The 23,168-nt window shown below is 41.0% G+C and overlaps 1 protein-coding gene across 2 annotated transcripts in view; it reads left to right on the top strand.

Moving 5' to 3' along the window:
• Window positions 1-23,168, top strand: part of strn (striatin, calmodulin binding protein) — a 145,512-nt gene that overhangs the window by 114,765 nt on the left and 7,579 nt on the right. For both annotated transcript variants that reach the window (XM_072559133.1, XM_072559128.1), the window contains 5 exons: window positions 1,391-1,438; window positions 1,543-1,664; window positions 4,290-4,457; window positions 9,048-9,185; window positions 16,173-16,277. In XM_072559133.1, coding sequence (XP_072415234.1) covers window positions 1,391-1,438; window positions 1,543-1,664; window positions 4,290-4,457; window positions 9,048-9,185; window positions 16,173-16,277 — 581 coding nt within the window. The remainder of the gene's footprint in view (window positions 1-1,390; window positions 1,439-1,542; window positions 1,665-4,289; window positions 4,458-9,047; window positions 9,186-16,172; window positions 16,278-23,168) is intronic.

The following is a 23,168-nucleotide window of genomic DNA, read 5'->3' as shown; positions in this document are numbered from 1 at the left end:
CCTGTATTTAGTATCCATCTGTGATCGCCGCAGAGGGCAATTCAGAATCAACCACATTGCCATGTATTTGGAGTCACATGTAGACCAGACTAAGTAAGGAAGATTTCCTTTACTAAAGGACATTGGTGAACCAGAAGGATTTTACAGCAATTTTTTTTTATTGAATTCAAATTTCACCACCTGCCATGTAGGGTATCAAGTACCTTTCCCCATATACATGTACAATTTTGAAACCGGCTGGCTCAACTTGAAAAGGCACTGCTTTGTAGAAACTGTTCAGAACTGGATCTCCAGTCTTGATTTTAAGAATCATTCATCAAGCAGAAAATGATATTGCACCTAGGTACATGGGAACTCACCTATTCTCATTAGATCTCTCTACAGTGTGAACCATTAATTTCTATGTATGGTCAGTGGAACCTCCTTATAATTTGTCACCTACTATGAAAGACCTGACACATTGTTGCAGAAAGTAATAAATGAAAAAGAATAAAAAGATTATGTAAATCAGAAACTGATGACTAAGGCAGAGTTTGAAGTGACTTGATTTGTAATGGATATTAGCATTTTTGTGTAAAGTTTGGAGAGCAGTGCTCTGGATTTGTTGGACAATCTGAAAGATGAGACTCAGCAGGTTAGTGGGCGAGTGCTGGAGATTCTGTGGATAATGGTGGGTCAAGTAAGATAGCGGTGGTTATTTTTAGGTTGTGTTCACAATGTGTTATGATGTCACTTGACAAATTGTACATTTCTTTGTAAAGACTTTATTTTTGATAATGGAAAATGGATAGTTTTAAAAATGAAGTGCTGTTAACATTTGTTTATTCAACCAGTAGGGTAAGTTTGTGGTTGCAATTGTGTGTAAAGTGAGGTTCAGCTGGCAACAAGCAGCTTATTGGTCTGTGGAGTAGTGTCCCAGTTGTTGATAAATACCTTCTGCCGCAACTATATGATTGGTTCCCAGGAGGCTGAACAGCTTGTGGGTGTGAACAATATATCCTAGAAGTTTTTGGATCTCTGAAAGGGTCTTTTACAATTTTACAGAATTTATACCTCAAAGCTGGAAGTAAGTTCTGCTTGGGGGCGATTTTTTTTTTTAAAAGCCTGAAAATTGTAAAGAGGCAAATGATTGAGGCCCTTGGAAATCAGATGAGACCATTATTTAAATATTGAGAAAGAAGAAGATGGTGTGGGTGAGAATGTTTGAAGCTTGAAAACAAAGACAAATCAATGAGTTTTGTTGTATTATTGACTCAAAGGTTTGTACATTTTATCCCAGAAAAGGTGTACTTCAAACTGATAATACTGCATCGGAGCCTCTCCTTCAGTTTAACCTTACGAAACACAACTGAGAAAAGGTAACAGTTATCTGTCTTTTCTAATTCCACAGGAGTACTTCGTTGGATGTAGAACCCATATATACATTCAGAGCTCACAGGTAAGCCTGAATAACTGTTCAATGTAATGCTAAGCATACTGTGCCCAAAATATATAAGAATGGAGATTTACCTTTGTGGTTTTTGTTACCTTTGTTTTGGATAGAGGCCCAGTGCTATGTGTTGTGATGAGCACAAGTGGTGAGCAGTGTTTCAGTGGAGGTACTGATGGGTTAATCCAGTGCTGGAATGCTCCCAATCCTAACATCGATCCCTACGATTCATATGGTGTGTATGCTTATATTATTTATCAGGTGTTGTCATAATTGATTTGACAATTTAATTTTGAAGCAAACAATGAGCTGTGAATGAATTGCTGAAGATTGCTTGTGGAATTACTTGTAATTTAGTTCCTCTATTAACTCAGCCAAATATATCATAGGAGCAGTATTAAACCATTCAACTTCTTGAGTCTGTCTTGCCAGCAAGATCAGTGCTAAAGGTGAGCAATCTCTGATTTAAAATTGAATTAGCTTTAAAGGATTTTCATGGAGAATGTTCCATCCTTCCATCTTCCCATGAAAAGTGGCCTGGATTTTCTGAGGAGTGGTAGTCGCAATCAGATTGCCACTCTACTCTTATTTTATCCCTTTGGGACTGAGCTCTGCTTTTCTAACAAGCTTAAAAATGTGTTGCTGGAAAAGCGCAGCAGGTCAGGCAGCATCCAAGGAGCAGGAGAGTCGACGTTTCAGGCATAAGCCCATTCCTGAAAAAGGGCTTATGCCCGAAATGTCGATTCTCCTTCTCCTTTGATGCTGCCTGACCTGCTGCGCTTTTCCAGCAACACATTTTTATGCTTTGATCCCCAGCATCTGCAGTCCTCACTTTCTTCTTTTCTAACAAGCTTCCTAGCTAACCAGTTCCAGCTTCAGAAATGCACACCATACCTGAAGTCAAACAGGTCCCCTGTCGTACAGGATAGTTTTGGGGGCAATCAAGACATGACCTTTTCCAGCAGTCAAAATGCTATGTTCTGAGATTTAAATGTTCAGCAGCACAGTTGCCAACTTAGCCAGTTCCTGTAAAAGGATAAGTATATTCTTGCTGAAGATCACACATGTTGTCAAAGCTTTTCATTTTGCACTCCTCAGGATATTTAGCAAGATATGAACCAGCAAATGGCTCTCATCTATTTTGCTGAATTAAAACAGACTGCATGTGTGCCTGTTTTTTCTCTCTGCAAAGAACATAGCCTCAAATATGAACATAAGTAGCTTCCAGAACACGCAAATAGGCCACATTGCAAGCTGCTGTTAATCCAAGATTAGTTGTCAGCAATAATCATGTTTATTTGGAAGGGCAGAGCCCATAAAGAGTCACCAGAGGTTCTGTTGGGTGAATGGTGAGCTGGAGGATCAGCTTAACAGTTAGAATGTTGGTACCAGTAACTTGAATAGAACTAGAAAGTAAATTTTAACAGTTAGGAGCTAAATTAAAAAGCAAAACCTCTTAAACAGAGCCACAGGCAAGCTGGTAAAAGACCAAGAGTTAAACGTGGTTCAAAGACAGGTGTGGGAGAAATTTGATTTAACTTCATGGGGTACTGGAACCACCACTGAGGTAGAATGGGAGTTGTTACAGTGGATGGGATTCAGTTCAGCTGTGTTGGGACTAGTATCCTGGCAAATCAAATAACTAGGGCTTTAGAGATGGCTTTAAATAGTGCAAGAGCATTCTGGAGATGAAATGCATATGTTTATAAAACAAAAGGACGTGGCAATATTGCACAAGAGATATTTAAATCATGATTACCCAGAGTGGGACAGAATATGTAAACATTGTTTTAAAAAAAAGCAAATGGGGTTTTAGCGCGTTTTACCATTTACTAGCCTATGAAAAGATAAAAGATGAAACACTTCATCAATGTATCTGCCTTTCAGCAGTACTTATCCATAACATCTAAGCGTCCTTCTACCATCTATCAATTCTCCTTATACTATGGACAGTTGTCTGCCAAGTTTGCTTAAACATCTATGCTTAAGCAGAGTTCTTAGGGAAATCCATACGTGTCTAGTGTGAAAAGATACAATGAACATGCAAAGATTTCTTTCTTTGACTGCTTTATTTGAAAGGGTTCAGAAAAGATTTACAAGGATGTTGCCAGGGTTAGAGGATTTGAGCTACAGGGAGAGGCTGAACAGGCTGGGGCCGTTTTCCCTGGAGTGTCGGAGGCTGAGGGGTGACCTTACAGAGATTTACAAAATTATGAGGGGCATGGATAGGATAAATAGGCAAAGTCTTTTCCCTGGGACCAGGGAGTCCAGATCTAGAGGCCATAGGTTTAGGGTGAGAGGGGAAAGATATAAAAGAGACCTAAGGGGCAACTTTTTCACGCAGAGGGTGGTACGTGTATGGAATGAGCTGCCAGAGGATGTGGTGGAGGCTGGTACAATCGCAACATTTAAGAGGCATTTGGATGGGTATATGAAGAGGAAGGGTTTGGAGGGATATGGGCCGGGTGCTGGTGAGTGGGACTAGATTGGGTTGGGATATCTGGTTGGCCCGAAGGATTGGACCGAAGGGTCTGTTTCCATGCTGTACATCTCTATGACTCTATGCTTCTCGTTTTTACAACTTGTGGCTTAAAATATATTTGTTACAAAAACACAGTGACTCTACTTTTGTCTTTTAATTGTCTTTCATATAATGACTTAGCCTGCTGTACCCAGATTTGGTTTGTGTATACTTATAATATTATTATATGTCTAGAAATCTCTTAATTAAAGTCAGGTGGAGTATACTGTAGAATAAGATACAGGTTTCAGACGATCATACATTGGAAAATTCAATAAGACAAAACCTGATTATATGAGTTTGTTCTAGTCCATACTAAAAAAAACTATTTGTTTGCAGATCCTTCTGTGCTGCGAGGTGCTTTGGAAGGTCACAATGATGCAGTTTGGGGTTTGGTATACAGTGCAACACATCAACGTTTACTGTCATGTTCAGCTGATGGTACTCTGCGGCTGTGGAACGCCACTGAAATAGCACCCTCACTTTGCATATTTAATGAGAACCGAGGTACGGACTGAATTTGCTCTAGGATTCATCTTGTACTCAACTCATTAGTCTCTTATGGTGTTGTGTTGAGAGCAAGTGTCTTTGAGGAAAGTAGGGTTAGAGAGGGGATAGTTAAACTGGGATGTGTGGATCTAATTTGGTCTGCGTATGAAGTCATGTGTCCTCTTTATTTTTCCATTGTAAATTCCTGTGCCTACATTTCCAATGAAAACTAAAGATTTATTGCCAGCTCCCACACTGGTAAAGAGTGTAATTATAATGTGACAAGTTTAAGTAAGCAGTTTTGTTCAATGATATTGGCATGGGAGTCATGTAATGGAAAATGCTGTCAGGAAGTGCATGCAAGCATTCTTTCATTTGTGTGAAATATCATTAGTAAACAAAATCATTTGTATTTATATTCATTCTTTGAATATTGTGATCAAGTAATATTTTTATTATAAGTATTGGTACAGTTTCAATCTTCAGCTATTTTAAAAATAGAGCACTTTTCAGTTTCAGATTACATCATATTAACATAAATGGTCTTGTGTTGCACATACTGGAAATTTGATTGTGTCTAAACTTCAATGGGGTGTCTCTCTGTCCTCAACCAAGCCTCAAGGGCATGTATTGGAAATCCAGCCTCTCTCTCCCATGAATTTTCATCCATCAAACTTATTGTGAAGCAATGCTCAAAATGCATGAGAGCAACTGGCACGTGTACCCCTCACCACCCTCTCTTGCACATACAGCCCCCACACTCACTCAGGCCCCACCCCTCCAAAAGAACATGTACACATGCCTCTCTACACCATAACACCCAGGAATACAATACTGAGATAATTAATTCCATGCAAATGACTGTGAAATCTCTTAACTTAGCTTTTGAACCTGTGAAGCCACTATGGGCAATTCTTCCAGAACATGATAGTTAAGTTCCTGCATGGCCTCATGCTATACAAAAATCCTGCAATAAAGACAACGCTTATGGTGTTGGCAATCTAATTGTATTATAGATAACGCACACTTTAAAAGTTCACATTTTCAAAAGTGTTGCCCTATTCACCCAATCGCATTACACCAATTCGCGTTAACAAAAGGCACATTATAGCAGAATTACCTGTATTGGGTATATTTATTAGTGGATGTTGTTGTAATGATAACATTGCCAACTGTAAAGTTTAAATTTGATATTTAGCTCTGAGATGCAGTTAAAAAACCAGTAGTAACTATCCAGTAATTGTAAAATTTCCAGTTTCGTACACATGCAGTAGAAATACATTAGCCGGGACCTACTGGGGAGCTTTTAAACTAATGTGGCAGTGGGCTGGGAACCAGAAGGGAAGACAAGTAGACAGCGAGGTGGAAACTGGAGACTGTAAGAATTATAAAGCTAGCATTAATAAGGGGAAGAGTAGGCAGAGAGCAGATAAATGTAAAAGAACTGGTGGTCTGAAGTGCATATACTTTAATGCAATGAGTATAGTGAGTAAGGCAGATGAACTTAGGGCTTGGATTGGTGCCTGGGAGTATGACATTATTGCGATCACAGAGACCTGCTTGAAGGAAGGGCCTGATTGGCAACTAAATGTTCCAGGTTATAAACGCTTCAGACAGGACAGGGAGGGAAGTAAAAAGGGGGGAGGAATGGCATTGCTGATCAAGGATGATATCACTGCTGTGCTGAAGGAGGATACTATGGAGGGCTTGCATAGCGAGACATTATGGGTGGAGCTGAGAAATAAGAAGGATGCAGTTACATTTGTGGGGCTGTATTACAGGCCTCCCAACAGTGAGCGTGAAGTAGAAGAACAAATAGGTAAACAGATTATGGAAAGATGTAGAGGCAACAGGGTGGTGGTGATGGGCGATTTTAATGTTCCCAACATGGACTGGGATACACTTAGTGTCAGAGGTCTGGATGGGGTAGAATTTGTAAGAAGCGTCCAGAAGAGTTTTCTAAAGCAGTATGTCAATAGTCCGACAAGGGAAGGGGCCATATTGGACCTGGTACTGGCGAACGAGCTCGGACAGGTGGTAGAAGTTGTGGTGGGGGATTTCTTTGGGAACAGTGACCATAATTCTGTAAGTTTTAGAATACTCGTAGATAAAGAAGAGAGTGGTCCTAAGGGGAAGAGTACTAAACTGGGCCAAGGCCAATTATATCAAAATTAGGCAGAGGTTGGGAATGTGGATTGGACACGGCTATTTGAAGGGAAGTCCATGTTTGAGGTGTGGGAGGCTTTCAAAGATAGTGCAGGATAGGCTTGTTCCGTTGAAAGCAAAGGATAGGAAGGGCAAGATTTGTGAACCGTGGATGACAGGAAAAATCATACAACTAGCCAAGAGGAAAAGAGAAGCGTACATAAGGTCCAGGCAGCTAAAAACCGAACGGGCCTTAGAGGAATATCGGAAGAATAGGACCAGCCTTAAATGAGGAACCAAGCTGGCTAAAAAGGGTCATGAAATAGCTTTAGTGAGCAGAATTAAGGAGAATCCCAAAGCCTTTTTATATAAGAAGCAAGCGAGTAACTAGAAAAGGGATTGGTCCACTAAAGGATAATGAAGAAAGGCTGTTTGTCGAATCTGAGAAAATGGGTGAGATTCTGAATGATTATTTTGCATCAGTGTTCACTGAGGAGAGGGACATTATGAATGTTGACATTAGAAATAGAAATTTGATTACTTTGGATCACGTTGACGTAAATAGGGAAGATGTGTTGGGTAGGCTAGACGTTATTAAGGTGGACAAATCCCCAGGACCGGATGGGATCTATCCCAGGTTATTGAGGGAGGCAAGAGAGGAAATAGCTGGGGCCCTGATAAATATCTTTGTAGCATCCTTAAATATAGGTGAGGTGCCGGAGAACTGGAGGTTTGCTCATGTTGTCCCCCTTTCAAGAAGGGTAGTAGGGATATTCCAGGTAACTACAGACCAGTGAGCCAGATGTCAGTGATGGGACAGTTGCTCGAGAATGTACTAAGGGATAAAATCTATCTATATTTGGAAAAGAATGGGCTTATCAGTGATAGGCAACATGGTTTTGTGCAGGGAGATCGTGCCTTACCAACTTAATAGAGTTCTTTGAGGAAGTGACCAAGTTGATAGATGAAGGAAGGGCTGTAGATGTCATAAACATGGACTTTAGTAAGGCATTTGATAAGGTTCCCCATGGTAATGGAGAAAGTTAAGTCACGTTGTGTGCAGGGTGTTCTAGCTAGGTGGATAAAGAACTGGTTGAGCAACAGGAGACAGTAGTAATTGAAGGGAGTTTCTCAAAATGGACAAAGGTGACCAGTGGTGTTCCACAGGGATCAGTGCTGGGGCCATTGTTGTTTGTGATATGCATAAATGATCTGGAAGTTGGTATGATCAGCAAGTTTGCAGATGACACGAAGATTGGTGGAGTAGTAGAAAGCATACGGAACTGTCAAAGAATACAAGAGAATATAGATAGACTGGAGAGTTGGGCGAGGAGTTCAATCCAGGCAAATGTGAGGTGATGCATTTTGGGAAGTCTAATTCTAGAGCGAATTATACAGTAAACGGAAGAGCCTTGGGAAAAGTTGGTGGGCAGAGAGATCTGGGAGTTCAGGTCCATTGTACCCTGAAGGTTGCTGCACAGGTGGATAGAGTGGTCAAGAAGGCAAAAGGTATGCTTGCATTCATCGGATGGGGTATTGAGTATAAGAGCTGGCAGGTCATGTTAAAATTGTACAAGACATTGGTTCGGCCGCATTTAGAATACTGTGTACAGTTCTGGTCGCCACGTTACCAAAAGGATGTGGATGATTTGGAGATGGTGCAGAGAACGTTTACAAGGATGTTGCCTGGTATGGAAGGTGCTAGACACGAAGAGAGGTTGAGTAGGTTAGGATTGTTTTCATTAGGAAAAAGGAGATTGAGGGGGTCCTGATGGAAGTCTACAAAATCATGAAGGGTATAGCCAGGGTGGATAGAGATAAGCTTTTTTCTCAGGGTGAAGGATTCAGTAAAGAGAGGTCATGCTTTCAAGGTGAGAAATGGAAAGTTTAAGGCAAGTAATTTACACAGAGTGGTAGGTCCCTGGCACGCACTGCCAGCAGAGGTAGTAGATTCATTTAAGATGCGTCTAGACAGATGCTTGAGTCAGTGGGGAGCAGAGAGATAAAGATGCTTAGGAATTGGGCGTTAGGTTTAGACAGTGGATTTGAATTGGCTCAGGTTTGGATGGCCGAAGGGCTAGTTCCTGGGCTGTAAATTTTCTTTGTTCTTTGACCTCTCAAGTTTATGCAAGATGTGTTTAGAGGGGCTTCTTGGTGTGCAGAATTGTATTTTGGAAACAAACTAACTTATACCTGTTGTCATGTGCCAGTTTAAATACTGCATTGTCTAGGAAATTAATATCTTCCTTGTGTTTTGTAAGTTGGAATGAAAATGAAACTTCTGAAAATCAAAAGTAGACCTTCCAAACTGCAAATGTAGTCCTTGAAGCTATCTACTTTTGCATATCTTTAGGATTTGTTTTCTCGGTATATTTTAACAAATATAAACACAGATTTGTATTTGCAGGTGAAAGGTACTAATTATTTTTGTGCAATGTAGATGATTTTGTTTTCCTTCTACAGAATCTGGAATCCCTACCTCTGTTGACATAGTCTGCAGTGATCCTTCTCATTTGGTATCCTCTTTTGTGAATGGGCAGACAAGCATATTTGACATGGAGACATGTCAGCGAATCCTCACCTTTGAATTCAATACTGATGGTATGTTTTTTTGGAATAAGCAAAATAGATAGTGAATGGGAAAGTATTTGGCAGGTTGAGTAGAATGTGGGAAAATATGAACTTGTCCACTCTGACAGGAAGAATAGGAAAGCATTTTATTAAAACAATGGTACTGCCAAACTGTGCTGTAAAATGGTATCTGGGTGTTCTAGTATAAATCACAAAATGTTGATGCAGCAAATAAATAGGAAACCAAATAGGATGTTGTGTTTATTGGGGAAATGGAATGTAAAACTAGGGGGGGGGGGAAGAACCAAAGAACAGTAGATGCTGGAAATCCGAAACAAAATCAGGAATTGCTGGGAAAAACTCAGCAGTTCAGGCAATATCTGTGGTAGAGAAAGCAGAGTTAATGTTTCTGCTTCAGTGGCCCTTCTTCAGAACTGACTGTAGCTAGAAAAAGATTGGCATATATGCTAGAGAAGGGAGTTGAGTAAGGACATGGGAGAAGTTGTGCACTCCCTTTCTCTGACCCTTCCCGCTCACAGCAGTGATTCTTCTGACACATTTCACTAGTTTCAGAATTTCCAGTTTGTGGGCCTTAGCTGCCTCCTCTTTACCTTTGGACATGCAATCCCTTTACACGTACATCCCCATCAGAATGGTTTCAGGGCTTTCTGCTGCTTTCTAGGGAAAAAAGGGCTTGAACTATCTGTATCCACCAACACCCACCTCCACCCAGCCTCAATTTGAACAACACCTCCTTTGACTCCTCCCACTTTCTTCAAGGCATAGGGATGGCCATGGGTACCCCCATGGGCCCTATTATGCCTGTTTCTTTATGTGGTATGTGGAACATTCCTTGTTTCAGTCCTACTCCAGCCCCCATACACAACTCCTCCTTCAGTATACCAATGACACCGTTGGTGCGGTTTCCCCCTTTCATCCAAAACTGGAAAAATATTCATCAATTTCACTTACAGTTTCCACCCCACTCTTAGCTTCTCTTGGTTCATGTGTGACTCCTCCCTGGGGATAGACTGGCCACCAATATCGACTACAAGTCCTCCAACTCCCACATTTACCTTGATTATCCAATGTCACACCCTGCTTCCCGTAGACTCTTCCATTCTCCCAGTTCCTCCAACTCCATTGCATCAGTTCCAATGATGTCAACTTCAACAAAGGATCTCCCAAATGTCCACAGTCTTCCTCAACTGAGGGTTCACCACCACTGTGGTTGACAGGCCCCTCAGCCATGTCCAATCCATCTCCCGCACTTCAGCTCCCCAACCCCCCCTTTTCCCTCCCACAAGAGGAATTTCTGCTACAGTTATATACTGCATTGCTGAGACCAGATCTGCAGTACTATGTAAAATTTTGATTCCCTAATTTAAGAAGGACATAATTGCATGTGAAGCATTGCAGAGAAGACTAACTCACTGCTTCAGGAATGCAGGACATTGCTTTATGAGGAAAGTTGAGCAGGTTGTTGGTGTTTAGAAGATTGAGAAGCAGTCTTGACACGTATGTGAAAGGATGTTTCCTTTTAAGGTGAGAGTAGAATTACAGGCCACAGTTTAACAGTAAAGGGGCTTGCATTTAAGTCAGAGATTAGGAGATATTTTGTTATCTGAGGATCATTAGTTTGTCAGATTCTTTTCCCAGAGAGCAGTGGAGGCAGTCTCATTAATTATTTAAGGCTAAGTTAGATGGATTCTTGACTCACAAGGCAGTCAGAGAATGTCAGGGTAAACAGGAAAATAGAGGTCACAATCACATTAGTTATCATACCAAATGCCAGGCAGGACTTGAGGGCTAAATGCCCTGCTCCTCCAAAGCAGCATTATAAGTCATATTAAGGTTATTATAAAACAGTAATTGCTGATAGCTAATTGTGAGGACAGTATTGTGTGACTTGAGCTTTTAGTAATTTGAATGATCACTTAGATTACACCTGCACTGTTGACTAATTTTTTTTGTATACAAATGTAATCTAGAAAAAGAAAAGCTGGCCATCCCTGTGTTTAACAGCAGGAGGTTCATGTTTTGCCTGTGCTTGAATAGATTGACGCTTATAAGTTATTAAAAAGTTGACTTTCAGGGCCACAGTGGCACAACAGTTCAACACTTATTATCTCTGAGAACAGCATATCAATCTATCTGCTTGTGGTTTGTGACTGCAGGTATCCCATTGTGAAATCTAGCTACCAGGTCTCATTTGAGCTACCAGTGGCCATAGCCCACACCATATTAAAAATAAACTGTGTAGTTTCGCAGAATTTGATTCATTTAAGCTAATGAGACCACAGTGATATTTACTCTCCACATGGGCAAGTAGCCTTAAACAATTTTCTTTTACACTTGTTTTCATCCACCCTTCCAATGTAATGTTACACTATAAGTGTACATTATAGCCATAGTTATTTCTGACTAAACAAAAACAGAAATTGCTGCAAAAACTCAGCAGGTCTGGCAGCATCTGTGGAGAGAAAAGAGTTAACTTTTCAAGTCCCATGACCATTCATGAGAATGTTTCTTCCTCATTGAATAAATTTCCTCTTGTTCTTTGATATAAATCTTACACACAATCTGTATCCATGACTCCTCTTCTAGACCTCTCAATGACTGGAAACAAATCTGCAAACCCACTGCAATTTACTCAGATTATACTTTAATTTAATATTTTCCCAATGATCAGGCAACACGGTGGCTCAGTGGATAGTCCTGCTGCCTCACAACACCAGGGTCCCAGGTTCGATTACAGCTTCAGGCGATAACTGTGGAGTTTGCACGTTCTCCCCGTGTCTGCATGGGTTTCCTCCAAGTGCTCCGGTTTCCTCCTTGAATTGGTCATGCTAAATTGGCCATAGCGTTAGGTGCATTAGTCAGAGGGAAATGGGTCTGGGTGGGTTGCTCTTCGGAGGGTCAGTGTGGACTAGTTGGGCTGAAGGGCCTGATTCCACACTGAGGGGAATCTAATCTGTTTAGCAATCATAGGAAGTAAGTATAACTTAAATTCAACAGTCCCCACTCCCTCAGCACAGATCCTCCGACAGTGCCAGCTTCCTCAGCACTGTTTGTACTCTGTATGGCATGTGAATAACTCCGACATGCAGGGTCTCTCTCACGTGTGAAACTAAGGGGGTCTTCTATTGACTGTCACGGTTTACACCTAGGTAACTGTACCCATTCATATAAATGTATCCATTGTGTAAGTATGCAGGAGCTGTCTTTCTCTTGCACATGTCCAGCTCTGGGTAATGAGATAAAACAAATTCTGGAGAAAGCTGGGCTCTGATATTGTGCTGTCTGTTTAAAACCAGACAGCAGAAATAATTCTTTACCAGATTGCATTCCTTGTCTGAATGTGCCATCAGTGAGGGTGAAATTGCGTACTATAATCTGTTGGCTTTAACGTTGAGGAGTATAATAGGGGAGATAGCGTCTATTCCATCTACACAAGTTCCAAGAGAGATGTCTGAGGCTGGGTGAAAGGGGATAAGGCTGCAGAGTTTGCCCAGGGTTTGAACTCCTATCACTGTCAAGATGATCTGTTGCTGGAAGCAGGGCATCTCAGGCAAGGACAGGTAGTTTGCAGTGCTTCAAGGGACATGGGTGTCAATGCCTTGTCCCTAATTGCTCCTTCAGGAGGTGCTGGTGAACTTTCATTGAACCACTGTACTCTGTGAGGATAACAGTGTCTCCTGTGAAGGAAGACTGACTTGACTGACTCACGCACTTCACCAAAATTGGAGATATGGTGGACAGTGAAGGAGGTTATCTCAGAGTACAAAGGGACCTTGATCAGATGAGCTGATGGGTCGAGGAGTGGCAGATGGAGTTTGAGATAAATGTAAGGTGTGGCATTTTGGTCAGGCAAACAAGGGTGGGCCTTGAGGAGTGTTGCTGAACAAAAAGACCTTGGGGTGTAGGTTGTTAGTTCCTTCAAAGTGGAGTCACGGATAGACAGGCATTTGGTACCCTTGCCTTTATTGGTCAGTGCATTGAGTACAGGAGTTGGAATGTCATTTTGCAGCTGTACAGGATATTGGTTAGAACACTTTTGGATTACTGTGTTCCATTCTGGCCTCCCTATTACTGGAAAGATCACGTTAAACTTAAAAAGGTGCAGAAAATATTTTTCAGAATATTGCCAGGGTTGGAGGGTTTGAACTGTAGGGAGAGGCTGAATATACTTGTGGCTGTTTTCCCTCAAGTGTCAGAGGCTGACGGGTGACCTTATAGCGATTTATAAAATCCCAAGCGGCACGGATAGGGTAAATAGGCAAGGTTTTTCCCCAGGGTGGGAGAATCGAAAGCTAGAGGGTGCATAGGTTTAAGGTGAGAGGGACCTGAGGGCAACCTTTTCACGCAGAGGGTAGTGCATATATTGGAGGTGTAGTAGACAGCGAAGAGGGTTACCTCAGATTACAACAGGATCTGGTCCAGATGGGCCAATGGGCTGAGAAGTGGCAGATGGAGTTTAATTAAGATAAATGCGAGGTGCTGCATTTTGGGAAAGCAAATCTTAGCAGGACTTATACACTTAATGGTAAGGTCCTAGGGAGTGTTGCTGAACAAAGAGACCTTGGTGTGCAGGTTCATAGCTCCTTGAAAGTGGAGTCGCAGGTAGATAGAATAGTGAAGAAGGCGTTTGGTATGCTTTCCCTTATTGGTCAGAGTATTGAGTACAGGAGTTGGGAGGTCATGTTGTGGCTGTACAGGGCATTGGTTAGGCCACTATTGGAGTATTGCATGCAGTTCTGGTCTCCTTCCTATCGGAAGGATGTTGTGAAACTTGAAAGGGTTCAGAAAACATTTACAAGGATGTTGCCAGGATTGGAGGATCTGAACTTACAGGGAGAGGCTGAACAGGCTGGGGCTGTTTTCCCTGGAGCGTCGGAAGCTGAGGGGTGACCTTATAGAGGTTTACAAAATTATGAGGGGCATGGATAGGATAAATAGGCAAAGTCTTTTCCCTGGGGTCGGGGAGTCCATAACTAGAGGGCATAGGTTTAGGGTGAGAGGGGAAAGATATAAAAGAGACCTAAGGGGCAACGTTTTTACGCAGAGGGTGGTACGTGTATGGAAAGAGCTGCCAGAGGATGTGATGGAGGCTGGTACAATTACAACATTTAAGAGGCATTTGGATGGGTATATGAATAGGAAGGGTTTGGAGGGATATGGGCCGGGTGCTGGTGAGTGGGACTAGATTGGGTTGGGATATCTGGTCGGCATGGACGGGTTGGACCGAAGGATCTGTTTCCATGCTGTACGTCTCTATGACTCTATATATGGAACAAGGTGCCAGAGGAAGTAGTGACGGGTGGTACAATACAACATTTAAAACGCACCTGGATGGGTATATGAATAGGAAGGTTTTAAAGGGATATTGGCCAAATGCTGGTAAATGGGATATCTGGTCAATGTGGACAAGTTGAACTGAAGGATCTGTTTCTGTGCTATACAACTCTAGGATGTTACAAATAGGAATTAAGATTAGCCAGAAACTCTTAAGTTTCTGTCTACATTATCCCAGTCAGTGATCTTTTTAAATAGTTCCATCCTGTCTCCTTGAAATATACAGTCTAATCAAAAATGCTTGCATATTGGCGCATTGGGAGACATTCTGGATAACTCGAGCGCACGTTAGGGAATGAAGAGGTAGTTTCGCTGTGTTGTATTTGAACTGAGTCTTGAAATGGATAAATGTCCCTACTCCAGCTCTAGTTCCACATTTAGAAAAGATCCTTGAAATGCAGAAGAACATAATTACGGTCTGTGGATTAGGTCAAACAGGCTTTGGCTGCCTCCTGGGAATGGTTTGGAGACGGTGAGATTGGACTAGACGTGGTACTCCACATTTGAAAGCCTATTGATGCTTAGTATTTAGCTCACGTACCATGAACAGCTGAAGAAGTTGCTTATGTCAGAAGTCATGAATCCTTTGGTCACATCCAAATAATCCTTCAAAATAGGTCCTTTTGTCCTTCAATTTCTACTCTTGGCAAGACATTTAGTTTTATAGTGAGCTCCATCAATGGTAGACTAATTCTTAAGTTATCTTTGATTATGTTAGTCACATTCATGGAAAGATCCTATCATCATATTTTTGATTATGGAATGAAGCAGGAAAAGAACTGGTTTAAAAACCCAGGATTGTTAAAAGATTGCTGCATTTAAAAAGCAAATAACATGACATGCATTGTAAGTGTTTTTTGCACAACTGCCTGTTTAAGCAGTATTAGAGGTCTGGTTTGTAGACAAGCTGGAGCCAAGGAGCATGTACGTGAAACTTCAGCTAACAAAGAATAGCTGTGGACTAGAGACCAGTTGTGGGTGACAAAGGCTTCCTGCCTGCCAATTGTGTGATTGACTCCCAGTTAGCTGAACAACTTTGAGGTGTGAATGTTTTTGCAGAAACCATAGGATCCCTGGATGAAAAGGAGCTGTTTTTGCTCTGCAATTAGAAGCATTCTCAAGCCTGATAGCCAGTTTATTTCCCCGTTACAGTTGCTTTAGTCTGACTCTATTAAATGTTGTCAAAGGCCTTAATAAATGAGAACCAGTTACACTTTTCTTTTTCCCCCTATCTGTGTCTGTCCGTATGTGTGTAGAGCAGGGAGTTTAAAAATGATTGAGTTTTAACGTAGAGATATATGCTAACAGTTCAAGATGTTTACCTGTAGCTCGAGTCTATTTATTTGTAATAAATAATAATTCTTGTTAAATATAGAAACCTGGTCCATCCTTTCTGTCAGGGTCTAAAAGAGGCAAATTGGGGAATTCTATGAATTTCTTAAAAATCTTAACTTTTGTGACAACTCTGGGAAAGCAGACCTTGATTTCCAGAATGCCACCCCAATGAGGAGTAACACATCATGTTAGCGAAATATCTGTGTACGAAGTAATAGAAATGTTTTCATTTTATGACTTTTAAATTTAGAATGAACAAATGATTATCTATGTTCTTATTTCAATGTCACAATTTCTTAATATGCTTCCCTTTATTTGCCTATTCAGCTTCTTCTACATGTCAGATTAATAAGGTCATTAGTCATCCTACACTTCCTGTTACTATCACAGCCCATGAGGACCGACACATAAAATTTTTTGACAATAATACAGGTAGGAAAATATTTATTTCTTCTCTGTATAGTGATGTTGTTTGTTGAAACTTGCATCTTTTGAATTATCCAGAGTTTGTCTCCTGTGTTAAGCATACCATTAACAGTAGAGACTTCAATCACCTTTTCCACCACTCCATTCCACTCTTATTTGTTCTTTATCTTCAAAATTTACATTGTGCGCTTCAGCTCTTTACATAGGTATGTTATTCATCTCACAAGTGTCATTTAAGGAGGTGCTTTTCCACAAGGTTAAGTGTAACAAGAGAGAAAAGCTTTCAGAAATGTTCCTTACAAAGAAAACTCTCTGAATAAATAAGTAGACTTAATGCTGAAGACTCTATAGATATGAATATTCCCAGTGTAATCCCAGCTTTCAAAGTCATTTGGTTGAGAGAGGCACGAGACTGGCATCTTAATTTTGTGGAATTTAGATGTTTCAGGCAAGATCGAGAGAGATGTAAAAGAGATGGGAAATGGTGTTACTGATTAGGGAGAATATCACAGCTGTACTGAGGAGGACACTTTGGAAGGCTCATCCAGCAAAACCGTATGAGTAGAGTTGAGGAATATGAAGAGTGCAATCACTTTGGGGTTGTAGTACAGGCCTCCTGACAGTCAGCAGGAGATTGAGGAACAGATATGTGGACAGATTATGGAAAAAGATTTTTTAAAAAGCAGTCATTACTGCTTTTAACTTCCCCTGTGTTGATTGGGGCTCCCTTTGTGCTAAGGGTTTGGATGGGGGCGGAATTTGTTAGATGCATCCTGGAGGGTTTTTTGAAGCAATATCTAAACAGTCCAACTAAGAAAGGGGCTGCACTAGACCCGATATTGAGGAATGAGCCCAGTCAGGTGATGGCAGTTTCAGTGGGGGAGCATTTTGAGAATAGTGACCATATTTCCATAAGTTTTAAGTTACTTACGGATAAGAATAAGAGTAGTTCTAGGGTAAAAGTACTAAACTGGGGGAAGGCTAACTACCACAATATTGAAACAGGAGCTGGAGAATGTAGATTTTGGGCAGCATATCTAACATATACATTGCATCAGTGCATACAAAGGAGAAGGACTCTAGATGGTGAGTCTAGAGGGGGGGGAATGTTGATATTCTTGGGGATGTCGATACTTTAAGAAAGGGTGTTTTGAAAACTACTAAGGTAGACAAGTTCCCAGGACAACATGGGATCTCTCCCAGAATACTGCGGGACGAAATTGCTGGGGACTTGTACGAAATCTTTGTGTCCTCTTTAGTCACAAGAGAGGTCCAAGAGGACTGGAGAATAGCTCACATTGTTCCTTTGTTTAAGATGGGTGACAAGGATAATCTGTGAAATTACAGGCCAGTGAGCTTTATGTCAGTGGTAGGGAAATTATAAGAAAATGTTTATGGATAGGATTTACTCACATTTGGAAAAATATGGACTTATTAGCATGGCTTTGTGTGTCTCAAACTTGATTGAGATTTTTAATGAAATGACAAAGATGATTGATGAGGGCAGGATGGTGGATGTTGTCAACATAAACTTTAGCAAGGCCTTCGACAATGTCAAAGCTGAAGTCATATGGCATCTGTGGTGAGCTGGTAAGATGAATACAGAACTGTCTTGGTCATAGAAGGCATAGAGTAGGAGTGGAAGGGTGTTTTTCTGACTGGAGATTTGTGGCCAGTGGTGTTCTACAAGGACCAGTGTTGGGAGCCCTGTTGTTTGTAATATAAATAAATGATTTGAAGGAGAATGAAGGTGATCTGATTAGTAAGTTTACAGATGACACAAAGATTGGGGGAGCTGTGGATAGTGAGGAGGATTGCCAAATGATACAAAAGGATATAGATACACCGGAAACTTGGGTGGAGAAATGGCAGATCGAATTTGATCTGGACAAATGTAAGGTAATGCGTGTTGGAAGGTCTAATGCAAGAGGGAAGTATATCTTAAATGGCTGAATCCTTAGAAGTATTAATATACAATGGGATCTAAGGCACCAGGTGTACAGTTCTCTGAAAATGACAAAGCAAACAGGTAATATGGTCAAGAAGACATATAGCATGCTTGCCTTCATTGGTCAGGCCACAGAGTATAAAAATTGCCAAATCATGTTACAGTTGTATAGAACTTTAGTTAGGCCATGTTTGGAATATTATGTATAGTTCTTATAGATTAGATTAGATTCCTTGCAGTATGGAAACAGGCCCTTCGCTCCAATAAGTCCACACTGACCCTCTGAAGAATAACCCACCCAGACCCATTCCTCTACCCTATATTTACCCCTGACTAATGCACCTAACACTATGGACGATTTAGCATGGCCAATTCACCTGACCTGCACATCTTTGGATTGTGGGAGGAAACCGGAGCACCTGGAGGAAACCCACGCAGACACTGGGAAGAATGTGTAAATTCCACACACGGTTGCCCGAGGCGGGAATGAACAGGGGTCCCTGGCACTGTGAGGCAGCAGTGCTAGCCACTGAGCCACTGTGCCGCCCTTGGAAGGGAACACCCCTGCTTCTGAACCAGGAATCTGTCGCATGTGAGGTGAACATAATAACCACTGCACTATAGGAAGACAATGCCTTCTGGTCACCACACTACCAGAAGGATGTGGAGGCTTTGGAAAGTGTACAGAAAAGGTTTATTAGGATGTTGCTGGGTTTGGAGGGTATTAGCTGTAAGGAGAGCTTGAACAGACTTGATTGGTTTTCCCTTGAATATCAGAGGCTGAGGGGTGACCTGATAGAAGTTTACAAAATTGAGAGGTGTGGATAGAATGGAGAGATCTGTAGTCTTGTTTCCTAGAGTAGAAATGTCGCTTACTGGGGGACATAAGTTTAAAGTAAAAAGGGGAAAGTTTAAAGATGATATGAGGGGCAAGTTTTTTTTATATAGAGTGTGGTAAGTGTCTGAAATGCACCACCAAAGAAAGTGGGAGAAGCATATGCAATAGCAACGTTTAAGAGGCATCTTGACAGATGCATGACTAGTCAGGAATAAATGGGTTCTGACTGCTTGAAGGCAAAAGGTTTTTAGTTTAGAAAGGTGTCGTGTTGGCACAGTCCAAAGAACATTTATTTCTTTTGATTTTTCTTTCCCAACTGAAATAAATGGAGTTTCTTTCGTGACAACTTAAATCAAAACAGTAAACCCAGGAGGGGGAATCCAAGGGCAGAAAAGTCCTGCAATTGGCAATCCCCTCTATCACCTCCAAGCTGAGCAGCATTTACTACTTCGCCTGGTGCTGATGTGAGTGTTGCCAGTGGAGACCATTTTTCAAAGACTTTATCCTACTTGATGCCCGATCAAGGGCAATATCTATGAAAATGTTCAGCGATAACTGACATTGAGCATACTGTTTCAGAACCATTAGAAATGGAAGGAAATTGGCTTACAACAGACAGCTGCAGTTGAATAGCAAATACACTGTATATGTTTTGGTTACTATCTGTGCAGTTAGTTATCAGTTTATTGGTTAGAGCAGCAAATTAGTTGACTCTCGATAACATTAATATATCAAGCCAATTAATGTCCTGTCAGTTATGTGCACCTGTGGCTTTTGACTGCCTCAATGTTCATCTGTTAGGCACACGGGATTCTGGATTTTCTAGGGATACAAAACCTATAGTATCACAACTTTGTAAATGCTATCATATCCAGGGGCAGAAGTTTAAAATCATCACTCAGATTTGTAATTGATATTTAAACATATTATCATTCGTAAAAACAGAAATTGCTGGAAAAGCTCAGCAGGTCTGGGAGCACCTGTGGAGAGAAAGCGAAGTTAACTTTTCAGATCCAGTGACCCTTCCTCACTGGACCTCAAATGCAAACTCTGCTTTCTCTTACAGATGCTGCCAGACCTGCTGACCTTTTCCAGCAGTTTCTGATTTATAACATTTGCAGTTCATATGGTTTTTATATTATCGTTCATATTTGAAAGAACTGTTGACCACAGAAGAGCTGAGAGGATTCAACTGTGTAAAAGTTGATTGCTTGTACAGTCCAGATGGAACACGAGATCAAAATCAGTTGATTCAAAATTAACCTCTGGTTTGCAAAAATTAATCGCATTTTGTGGGTGACCCATTGCAGTTTCATGATAAGTATTCCTGTGACAGACACTCATAGCACACAGGAAAATATTTCAAAACAAAATACTTTTGTAAAGTAAAAACAATGGAAGTGATTAATAAGTATTGATTAAAAGAAATTTGGCTACATGTAGAGGGAAAGTGTTTTGTTTATCCATGTGGTGCATGGGAATACCATCATACTCTTAGCTTTCCTACTTATTGAATCCTGGATGAAAATTCTGGAACTAACCAACACTGAGATTGTATCTAAACAACAAAGACTGCAGTACTTTAAGGAGTTAGCTAGCTAAGAATTATGCTCTTGCATTAGGAAAGAGCAAAGAATGCTGACTGTTGGAGCTGCCCAAAGCTGAAGGTAACACAAAATGGCTGACTGTGGTTTTAGCTAACATAAGATGGCTGAAGAGAATTGTGAGTTGAACATAGCAGTTTCCACAGTCTGAACCGTGGCTTTCATGTACATGACAACCAGATAAGACAAGGAAGTGCCTCAGAAAGTGGAAAAGAACGAAGGAATGCAGACATCAGACATTTTTGATAAGGGAAGCTCGGATGGAGGCCTTTCAACAAGCTAATTCAAAACTTGTTCAGTAAGGACTAAAAGTTGCAACTTTTTAGGTAGTTTTATGTACATATACATGTACACGCAAATATTCATACAATAATAGTTTTGACTTTAGTGTGTTAAACATCAGGGAATTTAAATAATTTCCTGTAGGCAATGACTCCAGGCATAGAGACCGTCTTGATTTGGACTGTCTGTGAAAAAAACCTAGATATGCTCCTAATACCAACAAGTTTGTTACTTAGTAAAGTGTAGAAGGGAAAGTCTGATCCCACCATAGTTGAAGACTTTTTAAGTAATTGCCATAACATATTATACAAGTAGGTATACTGAAATTATAAGTGCAACTAACAAACTAATATTAAGGAATTTAGCTGAAGTCCTTTAAACAAATGGGTATAGATAATAGAAAAAGCCCTATCCTGCCAGCACGAGGTATTGAAGGGCAAATGGTGTAAACAGGTAACCTCGTGAAAGAATACAAAGCATTGTAAGGGAACAATTGCAAAACATTACTTAATCATAAATGACCTTGGGAAAATAAATAATTGCAGCTTCACAAGCTAATAAACCGCATCCACAAAGCACAATGAGACTGGCAAATGTCTGGGAAGGAGCATAATAATCAGAAGGTACTTGGCAAGCACTGATATCAATGTTGTATGTAATCATTGTAGTGCAACATGTATAAATATCATGTACTTTATTGGGAGAGTTAGTGTCTTGGATCTTTCTCCAGAGACCCCTCCCACACTGCGTCACTAAAGAGCTCGGATCAGATTGTGTGACTGAACACAGGATTCAAGACTCCTCTTTGAAATCTTTCCCCAAACCTGATCTTGCAAGGGAGATACATATCTGGTGAATGAATTAGATGAAACTTTTCAGGACTTCTTAAAATTTTAAGGCAAATGGCTGAATGGATTACTATTTAAATCAGCTCCCTATAAAGTGAATTAAATATAGGAACTATTTTATATTTCTCAATATCCCTGAGACAACAACTACATAGAGTCACAGAGATGTATAGCAAGGAAACAGACCCTTGGGTCCAACTCGTCCATGCTGACCAGATATCCTAACCTAATCTAGTCCCATTTGCCAGCACTTGTCCCATATTCTTCTAAACCCTTCCTATTCATATGCCCATCCAGATGCCTTTTAAATGCTGTAGTTGTACCAGCCTCCTCCACTTCCTCTGGCAGCTCATTCCATACACACATCACCCTCTGTGTGGAAAACGTTGTCTCTTAGATCCCTTTTAAATATTTCCCCTCTCACCCTAACCTATGCCCTCTAGATCTGGACTCTTTTCCCCCTCCCATCCCAGGGAAAAGACTTTGCCTATTTATCCCATCCATGCCCCTCATAGTTTTATAAATCTCTGTAAGGTCACCTCTCAGCCTCTGACACTCCAGGGAAAACAGCCCCAGCCTGTTCAGCCTCCCCCCGGTAGCTGAAATCCTCCAATCCCGGCAACATCCTTGTAAATCTTTCCTGAACTTTTTCAAGTTTCGCAACATCCTTCCAATAGGAAGAAGAGCAGGATTGCACACGATATTCCAAAAGTTGCCTAACCAATGTCCTGTACAGCTGCAACATGACCTCCCAACTCCTATACTCAACACTCTGACAAATAAAGGAAAGCATACCAAACACCATCTTCATTACCCTATCTACCTGTGACTCCAGTTTCAAGGAACTGTGAACCTGCACTCCAAGATCTCTTTGTTCAGCAACGCTCCCCAGGACCTTATATTAAGTGTATAAATCCTGCTCTGATTTGCTTTTCCAAAATGCAGCACCTCGCATTTATTTAAGTTCAACTTTATCTGCTACTCCTCAGCCCATTTGCCCATCTGATTAAAATCCCATTGTACTCTGAGGTAACCTTCTTTGCTGTCGACTTCACCTCCAAATTTGGTGTTATCTGCAAACTTACTCACTATATTTTCTATGTTCATGTCCAAATCGTTTATATAAATGACGAATAGTAGAGGACCCAGCACCAATCCTTGTGGCACTCCACTGGTCACAGGTGTCCAGTCTGTAAAGCAACCTTCCACCACCACCCTCTGTCTTCTACCTTTGAGCCAGTTCTGTATCCAAATGGCTAGTTCTTCCTATATTCTGTGAGATCTAATCTTGCTAACCAGTCTCCCTTGAGGAACTTTGTCGAATGTCTTAATGATGTCCACATAGATCACATCTACCACTCTGCCCTCATCAATCTC

The sequence above is a fragment of the Chiloscyllium punctatum genome, chromosome 3 (assembly GCF_047496795.1).
Source record: "Chiloscyllium punctatum isolate Juve2018m chromosome 3, sChiPun1.3, whole genome shotgun sequence".
NCBI classification, from domain to species: domain Eukaryota; kingdom Metazoa; phylum Chordata; class Chondrichthyes; order Orectolobiformes; family Hemiscylliidae; genus Chiloscyllium; species Chiloscyllium punctatum.
This window is presented reverse-complemented; position numbering and strand designations above follow the sequence as displayed.